At 42.4% G+C, this 14,895-nt stretch overlaps 1 protein-coding gene across 2 annotated transcripts in view; it reads right to left on the bottom strand.

Annotated features, from left to right (window-relative positions):
• The window catches only part of LOC117365401 (septin-2A), a 117,536-nt gene that overhangs the window by 60,249 nt on the left and 42,392 nt on the right, over positions 1-14,895 (bottom strand). For both annotated transcript variants that reach the window (XM_033955800.1, XM_033955801.1), the window contains exon 6: positions 4,509-4,643. In XM_033955800.1, coding sequence (XP_033811691.1) covers positions 4,509-4,643 — 135 coding nt within the window. The remainder of the gene's footprint in view (positions 1-4,508; positions 4,644-14,895) is intronic.

The raw sequence follows: 14,895 nt of genomic DNA, 5'->3' as shown, positions 1-14,895 counted from the left end.
CTGTAGTATTCTGTTAGCAAGATATTTCTGTGTAGCATTCTGTAATAATTTGGCGCATTCAGTTTTCTTGATAGTGGAGGGGATATATGTGAAGGGGAGGAGAGACAGAGGTTTTGTTGATCCTTGCTCTGCATTATTTGTATTTAGGAATTTGGAAGACTGGGTGTCCAAATTACATTACATTAGTGATTTCTATTCCACCGTTACCTTACAGTTCAAGGTGGATTACATAAGAATTGTTATGATGCTATGAAATACATTTGATGATTACATGAGAATTGTCAAGATACTAATAAATGCCTAATGAGTGATTTGAATATTTTTTGATTTGCAATGTAGATAGTGTTTTGGGTGCAGCTTGGGGCGGGTCTGGTTCTGTTATAGAGGTTTAATGTATTTTTTGAAGAGTAGGGTTTTTGTTTCTTTTTTGAACGTTTTGTAGTCTGTGGTCGAGGATAGCAGATTTGTGAGTTGTCTATCCAGCTTTGCTGCTCTGGTGGCTAGTTGTTGTACATTTTTCTTCATATGACATTTTTGGTAGGTGGGTGTGTGAATAGTGTGTGGGTTCTCCTGTGTCTGGTTGAGGTAGATTGAGTTAGTCGGTTGTTCCAGTAGGTTGGGCTATCTCCATTTATATAGTAGGCAGTGGAATTTGTAGTGTATTCTTGCTTGTATTGGGAGCCAGTGTGATTCGTGATATGCTTCTGTGATATGGTCATATTTTTTTAGCGAGTAGATGAGTCTTAGGGCTCTATTTTGTATAGTTTTATCATGGTTGCTGGGCAGGGGAGATATAGTTTGTTGCAGTAGTCTATTAAGCCTAAGATTAGAGATTATATCAAAAGTTGGAATTGTTTTCTGTCGAAAAATTTTCGAACTTGTCTTAGGTTTCTCATAGTTGCAAATGATGTTTTTATTATTTTGTTGATTTGTGGTTGCATAGTCTCCACCCCATCCTGATGAACTTGTTCCCGTCCCGTCGAGCTCAATCCCCGTCCCCGTCAACCATCTGATCCCATCTGCACAAACTATCTCCCTTCTGTGTCCCCAGAATTAACGGGAGCCATTAAGGAAGCCGCTCAGCACTGAGCAGCAGTGCCTAAATCACACGCCTGCTCGTGTTTCTCAGCATGGCCGAAGACACTCATGGAAGCCTGTTAACAGCAGGGCAAGAACTTGGAAAGTTTGCTCCTGCCTGCTGCACCTCCACTGGAGATCAGCGGTAGAGGTATGAGGTTAGGACAGGGAGGGTGGCAGGGTGCAGAGCCTTGCAGTGGCATCGGCCTGCAATAATTTCGGAATATAAACCGGGCCCCCCATTTTTGGTCCAATTTTTTGGCCCAAAAATCCCAGTTTATATTCGAGTATATATGGTATATCTATTTGCAAGCGAGACTAATTATTTTCCCATCCTCTTAAGGCTTGGCTACAGTGACCACTCACCCCTTGGGAAAAACTGTTATTGGGTGGTCCTGGTAAAAAAAAAAAAAAAGCTCATCACCAAGGGGGTGTTAAAGGGAAATATCTATATAAACTGAAGTGGGAACAAGATTTGGGTGCACCTTTGCTTGATCAGGATTTGCACAAGATACATGCTAACACATATACAATATCTATTTCTGCAAATTTGATTGAGCAGGGGTTCAAGGTACTTTATAGATGGTATTTATATCCTTCACATATATCTAAGTATAACCCTGCTATATCTGATAGCTGTTGGAGAGGTTGTGGACTTCCAGGGACTTTTATTCATATGTGGTGGCACTATCCCTCAGTTCAAACGCCCACTTATTTTCCGATATGTTTCAAATTTGTATACCGTGTGATATTAAACTTTGTCTTTTATAATAACAACCTCCAGAGATGGATGATCATCATTTTAAGGTAATTTATATTTGTATGATGGTTGCCCGTAGGGAGCTGGCTAAATTGTGGTCTTCACCAAATGTACCTTCTTTATCTCAGTTTATTCACAGTATACAAAACCTTCAGAAAATAAATAAAAACCCTGCTATTCAAGAAATCCTTAAAGACAAACTAACACAGCAAGAATCATCTCAATCCCCAATAGCAACACGCTCCACTCTGTAAAACCATGAGAAATGCCTAGATAACTCCTTATGTATTCCTAAATGTCCAAATAAACTCCTTATGTAATCTGCCTTGAACCGCAAGGTAATGGCGGAATAGAAATCACTAATGTAATGTAATGTAAGTAAGCTGAGAGTTATGCATTGGAATCAGTTAGCTGCCTTCCAGAAGAAGTGGCATTCTTTTGAATCTTGGTATCAACAATATAAGTCTCTGTGAATTTGTGATTGACTATTTATGCTGGACATTAGACGTTGTTGCTCTCATTCTTTTACATTATTGTCTTATCTCACCAATAGATCTCGATTTTGTATTAGTGGTGCTGTTATCTAAAGACTCTGTATGATGCTATGTTATGTTTATTTGTTGTATGGAGTTTGTTTTGTATACTGTTGAAAAAAAATTTTCAATAAAGGTAAAAAAATTTTTAAAAACCCAGCCAAGTGTTACTTTCCTCTAACACAGCTAACATCGTTCCTCTGCACAAAAAGGGTTGCAGGACAGAGGCTGCAAATTACAGACAGGTGAGTCTGACATCGATAGTATGCAAACTTATGGAAACACTGATCAAACGCCAATTGGACACGGTCTTGGACGAAGGGAATCTACGGGACCCCAATCAACATGGATTCACCAAGGGTAGGTCCTGCCAATGAAACCTCATCAGCTTCTTTGACTGGGTAACAAAAAGACTGGACGAAGGAGATTCACTGGACATAGTGTACCTAGATTTCAGTAAAGCTTTTGACAGCGTCCCACATCGCAGACTGTTAAACAAGATGAAATCGATGGGGTTAGGAGAGACTCTAACGGCATGGGTCAATGATTGGCTGAGTGGCAGACTTCAGAGGGTGATGGTTAACGGTACTTTCTCTGAGACATCGGTGGTGACTAGCGGGGTGCCTCAGGGCTCGGTCTTGGGTCCGCTCCTCTTCAACATATTAATAGGAGATCTGACTCAAGGGCTTCAAGGTAAAGTAACATTATTCGCCGACGACGCCAAACTATGTAACATGGTAAGCGAGAGCAATTTACAAGATAGTATGGCGCAGGACCTGCGTACATTGGAATGCTGGTCCTCAACCTGGCAGCTGGGCTTCAATGCTGGGAAGTGTAAGGTCATGCACCTAGGTAGCAGAAACCCGTGCAGAACTTATACCTTGAACGGGGAGACCTTGACCAGGACTTCAGCGGAACGAGATTTAGGAGTAATCATTAGTGCAGACATGAAATCTGCCAATCAGGTGGAGAAGGCTTCCTCAAGGGCAAGGCAGATGCTGGGTTGCATCCGTAGAAGTTTCGTCAGCAGAAAGCCTGCTGTCATAATGCCACTGTACAGGACCATGGTGAGACCTCATCTGGAATACTGCGTGCAATTTTGGAAGCCACATTACCGCAAAGACGTGCAGAGGGTTGAGTCGGTCCAAAGGATGGCCACCAGAATGGTCTCAGGGCTTAAAGGTCTCTCGTACGAAGCAAGACTAAACAATTTGCAGCTCTACACTCTCGAGGAACGCAGGGAGAGGGGAGACATGATTGAGACGTTTAAATACGTCACCGGACGTATAGAAGTGGAAGATAACATTTTCCTTCTCAGAGGCCCCTCAACCACAAGGGGGCACCCGCTCAAACTCAAGGGCGGGAAATTTCACGGCGACACCAGGAAGTATTTCTTCACGGAGCGAGTGATTGATCAATGGAACAAGCTTCCAGTACAGGTAATTGAGGCCAGCAGCGTGCCAGATTTTAAGAATAAATGGGACGCCCATGTGGGATCCCTACGTGGGTCAGGGCAAAACATTGGCTAATCTTAAGGGGAGGGTCTATAGAGTGGGCAGACTTGATGGGCCTTGGCCCTTTTCTGCCGTCATCTTTCTATGTTTCTATGCATTCCACTAAGGCCTAAGTTAACCAGCAGGGACCACTAATTCCAAAGCATATTAAATGGAAAAAGTTGACCAGATTATAATTTTGTACCAAGCAATTAGTAACATGAGAGCTAAAACTACATCCCTCCACTAGAATGTGTAGATTATGCTACTAAACACCAAGCAAGCACAGAGGAGGATGAAAGGAAAATGAGAAAACACACATCTCTCCATCTATACCCATATGATTGAAACAGCTAATCAGAACAGCTCAAGTTTCATCTGCTCCCAAGCTAAATTGCTGCTTTCCAGAAGCAAAGAACAGAAGATCTCAGACAAATTTATTTGGCCTCAACACCTGATAATGTTAAAGCATACAGCAATATTTAGTGGTCCCACATATACCTGTATCAGATATCTCTAGTCCAATAAATATTTACTTAAGAATGGTAGCCTTAATTTGCCTGAAGAGGATGAACATATTACATACTTTCTTTTTTTTAAATCACATGCTATCAGCTTCCCCCACCCCCACCCCTATGTTCTTACCCATGACCAAAGGGGGAGATGAAATAGAAGCAGCAATGAACCCGATTGTCCACAATATGACGTCTGTTCAGTCCACTCTCATCATGAAGGTAACGTTCAAACTGATTGTCAATATAATGAATAATAGTTTTGAAACTGTAAAACATGAAAAAAAAAAAGAATTGTTGCTTACTCACATGATATTTACTTGCTTGAGGAACACAGAGGCTGGAAATGAGCAAGAGAAGGTCTTTCTTTTAGAGGACTCTCATCATTCACTATGATTACCAGCCTCCACTATGCCTTTAAAAACAAATATTGTTATTGATTGATACTGTTCAGTTTTGTATCATCTTAGGTAATCTTGCAATGCATACAATGGAAACAAGGAAACTGGTCAGACTCCCTCTGGTCCGACCACCGCCTATGTACCTTCTCCATCGGATGCCAAAACAAACCCCAAAAAAGCGGCAAAACAAGATCAATCAAAACCCACACTACTAGAGGAAAGATTGACCCAACAGAATTCTGGTCCCACTTCGAAATTAACACCATTCCTACCGAACAAACGGAACAACTCATGACATCCTGGATCCAGACCAGTACCAACATACTAAACGAGATTGCCCCCCCAAAAACCCGCAAAATTAGAACCCCCAACCAAGAAGGCTGGTTCGACCATGATCTGCTGCTATACAAGAAAGACCTTAGGAAAGCGGAAAGATTATGGCAAAAAACGGGATCCCCTGAACACAAATCGGCCTGGAGACAAAAAGTAAAAAATTACAAAACCCTCACAAATGAAAAAAGAAAAAACTTCTACTCCATCAAGATCGGAAACATAAAAACCAACAGCAGCAATCTCTTCAAACTGGTCAATGACCTATATAACTTAGAGACCCACACAAACACACACGAAGAATCCACCTTAACTCCTGACTCCCTCGCTGACTTCTTCAACACTAAGATTCAAAAACTAAGATTAACACTACCCCCCAGCCCCAACCCCCTCGAGCGGTTCCCCATTCTCCCAGACAACTACTTATCAAACCCAGACCTAGGAGCCAGAGCTGACCTCAGTTGGAAACAATTCGCAGTAATCGACTGGCAAACCTTTAACTCTTACTACAACAAATATACGCACTCCCATTGCAAATTAGACACATGCCCACCAAATATCATGAAAACGGCACCCCCCTGCTTCAAAGCAAAAATGACGACATGGGTTAACTTTCTACTATCCTCAGGAAACTTCCCGTCTGAGCAAGGCCACATTATGATCACCCCTATTATAAAAAATGCGAATGAACCACCCAATTCCCCATCTAACTATAGACCGATTGCCAGTATCCCCTTATTCACCAAAATTGCGGAGGGGCTGGTAAAGGCGGAACTCTCTACATACCTAGACAAATTTAACATACTCAGCGACTGTCAATCAGGCTTTCGCACTGACCACAGCACGGAAACCATCTTAGCTTCCCTTCTCGACCACCTCCACACGCTCTTCACTCAGGGCTCAAGTGCCTTAATCATACAACTTGACCTGAGCAGCGCTTTTGACCTGGTAGACCACACCATCCTCCTAGAATGCCTGGCACACATTGGCATCTCAGACCAGGTCCTTAACTGGTTTCAGGGGTTCCTAAGAAATAGATCCTACAAAGTATGCAAGAACAACTCTTTCTCTTACAGCTGGGACAACACCTGCGGGGTCCCGCAGGGCTCCCCCTTATCCCCCTCCCTTTTCAACATCTACCTGGCCTCCCTAGGCAACCTTCTTCATAACCTCAAGCTCAAATTCTTTATTTATGCAGACGACATCACAATATCCATCCCACTCACTAACTTGTCACATGAAATACTCGACCACACTACAAACATTCTCAACCAAATCGAACTCTGGATGCTAGCATTCAGACTGAAATTAAACCCCGATAAATCTAAATTCTTCCTAGCCACCCCCAATGACAAAATCAAAGAAACCACAATTCAACTGAAAGGTACGACCTTCCCCCTCGAACCAACCTTAAAAATCCTGGGAGTCACGCTGGACAAAAACCTTTCCTTAGAAAAGCACACCGACCTCGTCGTCAGAAAAAGCTTCTCTGCACTTTGGAAACTTCGCACCATAAAAAAATACTTCAATGACACTTCCTTCCGCCTTCTTGTACAATCCTCCATCCTCAGTATTCTAGATTATTGCAACATCATTTACCTTAACGCCACAAAGAAAACAACCAGGAGACTAAAAATAATCCAGAATACCGCCGTGCGCCTCATCTTTGGCCTAAAGAAATGGGAACATGTCACCCCATTCTACCACCAACTCCACTGGCTGCCTTTCGAGTCTAGAGTCCTTTACAAATTCGCATGCTTCTGTTACAGGGCGGTAAATGGGTCCTCACCAAGTTACATCAATCCTCACTTCAACCTCTACCGCACCAACAACAAATCCCGTCGTATTCAGCTGTTCGCCTTCCCCTCACCCAAACATTGTCTCTTCAAAAGATTCCTTGACAGAACTTTCGCCTTCCAAGCAGCCAAGCTGAACCCATGGCTAGCACAAATGATACTAGAGGCCCCCAATTACCTCGGGTTCAGAAAATCACTTAAAACTTACCTATTCCACAAACAAGACCCGAAAGGTTCCCCCCCCCTGACAATACCTCCCCCCCTCCCCAATCTGGCCCCCTCATGAGGCCTGCTCCTTTTTCTTCCCCTCTTTCCGCATCCTCTGTCTAGTTCAAATTAAGCTGATAAATAATTGAAACTATGTTACTCTGTAATTCTAATAACAAATCTGTAATTCTAATAACAAATCTGTAATTCTAATAACAACTCTGTAATTCTGACAAATAATTGTAAATCTGCCTGTCTATGCAGATCCTAATGTAACTCAATGTAAACCGCCTTGAACTCACATGGGTATGGCGGTATATAAAAATAAACTATTATTATTATTATTATTATTATTATTACATATGTGCTGCTTTACCAATTCTCAATATCCATTTCTAGTCTACTATCTTTCTCAATTACCAAGTTAGTCTACTTCAATGTATCGAAGCAAAAGATCAATAACAATTCCAATATGGTGTATGTACATGATTGTAAACAGGGTATAAATGATCAAAATAAATTTAATTAATTCACAGCAGGCAATACATTTCTTTTCAGTTCAAAAGATTTTTATTAGATGGCAATACATTTCTTAACCAACGTTCAAGAGCTACAGTTATCATTGTCATCAAATGTATCAAGTTAGTCCAATTAAAAAAAGTATTATCTTATGTTAAATTGTTGTTTACTTCTATAACTGTAGCTAGAACTCATTCTGAGTTCTGGGCACTTTAACCCACATAATGCAAGTTTAGGCTTGTGGCAACTACTCCCAAGCCAGCAAATAGCACAGTTATTTACCGTAACAGGTGTTATCCAGGGACAGCAAGCAGATATTCTCACATATGGGTGACATCACCGACGGAGCCCCAGTACGGACACTTGAAAAGTGATTCGCAACTTTAAGTTTTAGAAAGTTTGCAATCAGCCCACACCACACATGCGCGAGTGTCTTCCTGCCCGATGTAGGCGCGCGGTCCATCAGTTAAGAAAAACCAGCTAAGAGGCCAACCAGGGGAGGTGGGTGGGTTGTGAGAATATCTGCCTTCTGTCCCTGGATAACACCTGTTACGGTAAGTAACTGTGCTTTATCCCAGGACAAGCAGGAAGCATATTCTCACATATGGGCGACCTCCAAGCTAACCAGAATGGGATGGTAGGAGAGTTGGCCTTTAAGAAAATAAATTTTGTAATACTGACCGGCCGAAGTAACCATCCCATCTAGAGAAAGACTCCAGACAATAATGCGAGGTGAATGTATGAACTGAGGACCAGGTGGAAGCTTTACAGATTTCCTCAATAGGAGTAGATCTAAGGAAAGCTACAGAGGCTTCCATAGCTTGGACTTTGTGAGCTGTGACATAACTCTCCAGGCGTAGTCCTGTCTGAGCATAGCAGAACGAGATAGAGGCAGCTACCCAGTTGGAAATCGTTCTCTTGGAAACAGGATGCCCCAACTTATTAGGATCAAATGAGATGAAAAGTTGGGGCGATGTTCTATGTGGCTTTGTCCTGTCTATGTAATAGGCCAAAGCACGTTTTCAGTCCAGAGTGTTTAATTTCCTTTCTCCTGCATGAGAATGAGGCTTAGAGAAAAAAACTGGGATATCAATCAACTGATTGAAATGAAACTCCATAACAACTTTCGGTAGAAACTTTGGATGGGTGCGCAGAACCACTTTACCATGGTGAAAAAAACTGTGAAGGTTGGATCTGCCACCAACGCTTGTAACTCACTGACCCTCCTGGCAGAAGTGAGCGAGATAAGAAAGACAACTTTCCAGGTAAGAAACTTGAGATGAGCCTTGGCCATTGGTTCAAATGATGGCCTCATTAAACTGGAAATAACTACATTAAGGTCCCAGACTACAGGAGGAGGTTTGAGAGGTGGTTTCACATTGAAAGGTCCTTTCATGAATCTGGAGACCAAAGGATGAACAGTAAGAGGTGTTCCCTCAACTGGCATGTGAAAAGCTGTAATAGCACTGAGATGGGCTCTAATAGATGTGGATTTGAGTCCAGAGTCTGTAGAAAGATTTATGATCCACTAATCAGTTACATAAACAAATACGTACCTGTTAGTTTGTAGGGAAGATTATAATATCTCATCCAGGTTCAACTTTCTTTGCCTACTTACATGACACAAGACCCAGGCTAATGAGAAATACTTTTATTATGAAAATAGAAAAATATAATTCACAAGCCAGCAGCAATATCTAAATATTGTTCACAAAATATCTGATTACATATATGAAACTCAGTACATAATTATTACAACACACTTGTTAGATAAATAAGTAAAACTAATTCTTAAACACACTACACAATTCCTTATAATAACAATTTCTGATTAGCAGCAATCTATTACAGTTATCACCAAGAGTAGGTTTACAAGCCTTATCCTATATCACAATAGGATTCTCTATCTAACCCCAGCTGATAAGATAATAAGTTTCTTATCTCACCATTCAATTAGGCCTTAGCACAGAATCAGGTGAAATGGAAGATGTCTCTCCTCAGCTTAGCAGATATAGAAATCCTTCTGTTACAGGAACAAGAGTTCATCAGCCACTGATGCAGCTATAATTTAGGTTGGCAGCAAAGGTTTCCTTGATGTGATGGAATTCAGATCTGTTTAAAGTCCCATTCGCTTTCTCTCAGGCAGAAAGTCACACGAGGTAACTGTTCAGGTCTTAATTATTATAAAAGAGGTGCGTGGAGAACAGCTGTGATGAGATGCGAGTTCACCCACATCCTAACACAGACTAAATTATAATTAGCACCTTTTCACTTGGATCTCGTCAGATGACCTCTTCGGACCAATCCAGAAACAGAACTTAGATGAATAGCCTTTCTGTATAAAGTCTCATACAGTCTGGGAGACACAGGCAACTTCGATAGATAAGCACAGCATAGGAGTATGCCTCCCCCAAGATTCACATGGGAAGATCACATAGGCATAACTGGATGTCCTTGACTAGAATACAGTTCTGGTACATACCCAGAATGCATCAGGCAGAAACAGCAAAGATGTTTTCTTTCTAATCTAATCTAATCTAATCTAAACCTTAAGTTTATATACCGCATCATCTCCATGAGAATGGAGTTTGACTCTTCTTGCAAGGTTCATGCTGGAAAGATTTTTTGCAGACAATGGATCAGGCTTAAATGATGGTTCAGGCTTGATGATGTCAGAGAGGCCTAACCTTCAGGTGCAAATAAGGAAACACCCCTACAAGTCAGACAGATGAAGCAGCTAATCCAACACCAGTTCCACTGATAAGGAAAGGGAAAAAACCCGCAAAAGAGGCGGTGGGACCCCTGGACAACCAGGGAAGAAAAGGGTACATCATGGAAGATAAACAAATTGCAGACAAACTAAATTCCTTCTTTGCGTCCGTCTTTACGGAGGAGGATACCGCAAAAATACCAGAAGCAGTGAAAGTGTTTAGTGGAGTAATAGAAGACAGCCTCACCACAGTTGAAGTGGAGTTGGACCAGATATACTATCAGATCGACAAACTTAAAAGTGACAAATCCCCTGGACCGGATGGAATTCACCCGAGAGTCTTAAAGGAATTGAAGGTTGAAATCGGAGAGTTATTGCAAAAACTTGCCAACCTGACAATCAGAACTGGACAGATACCAGATGACTGGAAGATAGCCAATCTTCAAAAAAGGATCGAGAGGGGAACCGGGCAACTACAGACCTGTGAGCCTTACGTCTGTCCCTGGAAAGATGGTTGAAGCACTGATCAAGGATAGCATAGTCAGGCACCTAGATACACACGACTTGTTGAAACCCAGTCAACATGGATTCAGGAAAGGGAAATCATATTTAATGAATTTACTTCAATTTTTTGAGACCGTGAACAAGCAAATTGATAGTGGAATGCCGGTAGACATAATATATTTGGACTTCCAGAAAGCATTCGACAAAGTTCCACATGAAAGACTTCTCAGGAAACTACAAAGCCATGGAATAGAGGGAGATATACAAAGGTGGATAGGCAAATGGCTGGAAAACAGAAAGCAGAGAGTGGGCATAAATGGGAAGTTCTCAGACGGGGAGAAAGTGACTAGTGGTGTGCCCCAGGGCTCGGTACTTGGGCCGATCCTATTTAATATTTATATCAATGACCTGGAAGACAGAATATCCAGTGAGATCATTAAGTTTGCAGACGACACAAAGCTATGCCGAGCAATCAGATCACAGGAGGATAGCGAGGAACTCCAGAGCGACTTGTATCAGTTAAAGAAATGGGCAGAGCAATGGCAGATGAAGTTCAACGTGGAGAAATGCAAAGTAATGCATTTAGGTAGTAAGAATAAGGAACATGAGTATAGAATGTCAGGCGCAACTCTGGGTAAGAGTGAACAAGAAAAGGACCTGGGTGTACTGATAGATAGGACCCTGAAGCCATCGGCACAATGCGCGGCAGCGGCAAAGAAAGCAAACAGAATGTTAGGCATAATAAAGAAAGGAATCACGAGTAGATCGAAGAAAGTCATAATGCCGCTTTATAGAGCAATGATCAGACCACACTTGGAATACTGTGTCCAACATTGGTCTCCCAACCTAAAGAAGGATATAAAACTGCTGGAGAGGGTGCAGAGATGAGCAACGAAGCTAATAAGAGGTATGGAGAACTTGGAATATGAGGAACGACTCAAGAAACTGGGACTGTTCTCCCTTGAGAAGAGGAGGCTGCGAGGGGATATGATCGAGACGTTCAAAATGCTGAAAGGCATGGATAAAACAGAGCAGGAAAATAAATTATTTACATTGTCCAATGTGACACGGACAAGAGGACATGGTTTGAAGCTAAGGGGGGACAAGTCCAGGACAAATGTCAGGAAGTTCTGCTTCACGCAGCGAGTGGTAGACGCCTGGAATGCTCTCCCAAAGGAGGTTATTAAGGAATCCACTGTGCTAGGATTCAAAGGCAAATTAGATGCACATCTCCTTACGAGAGGCATAGAGGGATATGGGTGACTAAAACTACATCAGGTGTATACCTGACTGGGCCTCCGCGTGTGCGGATCGCCGGACTCGATGGACCATGGGTCTGATCCGGAGATGGCAGTTCTTATGTTCTTAAGACACCAGGAAGAAAACCTAGTCCACTTTTGTTGATAACATTGTTGCATGGTTGGTTTCCTGGAGGTGTCAATAATATTGCGGACAGGCTGAGAGCGATGTAATTCTTATGGGTTCAGCCCGAGAGAAACCAAGCTGTCAGGTGTAACGATTTCAGGTTGGGATATAGAAGCGATCCTTGTTTCTGAGTAAGCAGAGTAGGAAAGATTGGTAGAGGAGTTGGCTCCCTGGTGCTGAGCTGAAGTAGAAGGGAGAACCAATGCTGCCTGGTGCCACCGAGGAGCAATGAGAATCATGGTGGCTGACTCTTGTTTGAGTTTGAACAGAGTCTTTAACAGGAAAATGTACGGTTAGACCCCTCAAAAAGTCAGATTTGGAGAGGTAATGTGAGGCAGCCTTACAGTCCGCCAGGTCCCGAGTTCAATACCCTCACAGAAGATTCATTAGGAAGTAAAATCAAATGACAAGCACAGCCAGAAGTGATTGCATAAAGAATATAATATAGAAATACAGAAAAGCAAGATTCTTAAAGATTACAATTAATTATTACAATTAAGGAGAGAGCAAAGCCGTTTCCCTGCCTTACAGAGTCCAGAGGAAAAGAGAGACAGAGAAGCGTGATGTTCCATGGAGAGCCAGAGAGAGAGAAAGGGGGGTGGGGGGTGATGGTCTAAGCTTCAGGTTTCAGAGACAGAGCGAGGGGTGTTGCAGAGAGGAGGCTTTCATAGTTTGGAATCTTATTCTAAAAATAGAAACTATTGTATGTCCCAGTATCTTTCCGTTTATAATTTGTAAACTGTTTTGAAACAATGGTTGGTTTAATTGATAAGGAAGGTGTGACACTTGCATGCATGGTTCTTTGTCCCACTCAAGTAGCCTATCTTCTTGATAAACAATCCAGTCTGGCTGGATGCTTAATGTATGTGAATTCTGTGCAGGAGCATTTAGGATCTATCTGCATCAACATTCCAGAGTCAGATTGATATAATGTCCCATAGGCCTTTGCTGACATTGGTTAGGCCAACCAAAAATGCTGACTGCTAGCAATGTTAGGCTGACAGAGAGGAGTTGGAGGGAATGCATATAGAAACAGGCCCATCCAATCCAGGAGAAACGCATCTGCTTTCAGACGGTGAGGAGAGTAAAGGCAGGAGCAAAACTGGGACAACTTGTGATTGTGATGGGTCGCAAATAAGTCCCTACCAGGAATCGGTAAAAGATGGAGCAGTGAGATCTTCAGAGTACACCTCAAACATATGTGTAATCCCACTATAAGGTATCTAGAATGGATAAGGCGGTAAGGGTCTCAGAAACCCACTTGGACTTAAGAACTTTCTCTTTATACCAAGCTTATCAGGTTACAAGTGTTTAATCATCGACCAATTTTTCCTCCTCCTCCTTACAATCAATGCTTATTAACTGCCAATTACTTCAATCATTTTTTATGAGGCAGAAAGATTTCACTTCGCTTTTAAATTTGCAGTCCACCTGAGGAGTGCCCCATTGAGTAAAGATGAGATGGAGAGTCGCAGAGTTGAGAGTCCATTCGTGAGGCTGAAGAATTCTGCTGAGTTTGTCTGCCAGGGAATTCTTCTCCCCTTGAACGTAAACAGCTTTTAAGAAAATGCTGTGAGCCGTTGCCCAAAGCCAGATTTTCTGAGCTTCCTGACATAACAGAAGAGAACCCTTGCCTCCTTGCTTGTTTATGTAGTACATAGCTACTTGATTGTGCGAAGGAGGTGGACTCAAAAGGTTCTGGAAAGCTTTGAGAGCATAAAATATTGCTTGGAGCTCAAAGAAATTGATGTGAAATTTCTGCTCCCTGGCAGACAAGTGACCTTGTGTTTGAAGGGCGTTCAGGTGTGGCCCTCCCCCCCCCAAGCATAAGTAGATGCACCCATCATCACCTTTTGGTGGGGGGGTAAGTGAAAAAGAGTCCTTTGGATAGACTGGAGGAGGTCATCCACCATTGAAGCGACTGCTGAAGATATGATGTGAAAGAAATATGTTGAGAGACAATCCATCGCTTGAGACCACTGAGAAGCAAGGGTCCACTGAGGAAAGCGAAGACGTACCCTTGCTAGTGGAGTTACATGAACTGTGGAAGTCATGTGACCCAGGAGAACCATCATGCGCTTCACAGAGATGGTGTGCACCTTCAACATCTGTTGACAGATGATGAGAAGATTGTTCAGGCACTCTGGAAGGAGAAACACCCTCATTAGAGTAGTATCGAGGATAGCCCCAATGAACTGAAGATGTTGAATCAGAATTAGATGAGATTTGGGGAAATTAACTTCGAAGCCCAAAACTTGTAGGAAGGCAATGGTCTGAGATGTTGCCAGATCCATCTCCCGAGAAGACACAACTTTGATCAACCAGTCGTCCAGGTAAGGAAAGACTTGAAGACCATGGGATCGGAGAAATGCGGCCACAACAATCAGGCACTTTGTGAAGACTCTGGGAGAAGATGCCAGGCCGAAAGAAAGAATCTTGTATTGGTAATGACGTCCATTCATTTGAAAACAAAGGTACTTGCAGAAAGCCTGGTGAATTGGTATATGCGTGTAGGCTTTTTTAAGATCCAGAGAGCATAGCCAGTCATTCTGATCCAGAAGTGGATAAAGAAGGGCAAGGGAGAGCATCCAGAATTTCTCTTTGACTAGAAATTTGTTAAGATCTCTG

Source organism: Geotrypetes seraphini, chromosome 8 (genome assembly GCF_902459505.1).
Source record: "Geotrypetes seraphini chromosome 8, aGeoSer1.1, whole genome shotgun sequence".
NCBI lineage: Eukaryota > Metazoa > Chordata > Amphibia > Gymnophiona > Dermophiidae > Geotrypetes > Geotrypetes seraphini.
The sequence above is the reverse complement of the archived record's forward strand: the minus strand, read 5'-3'. Positions and strand labels throughout refer to the sequence as shown.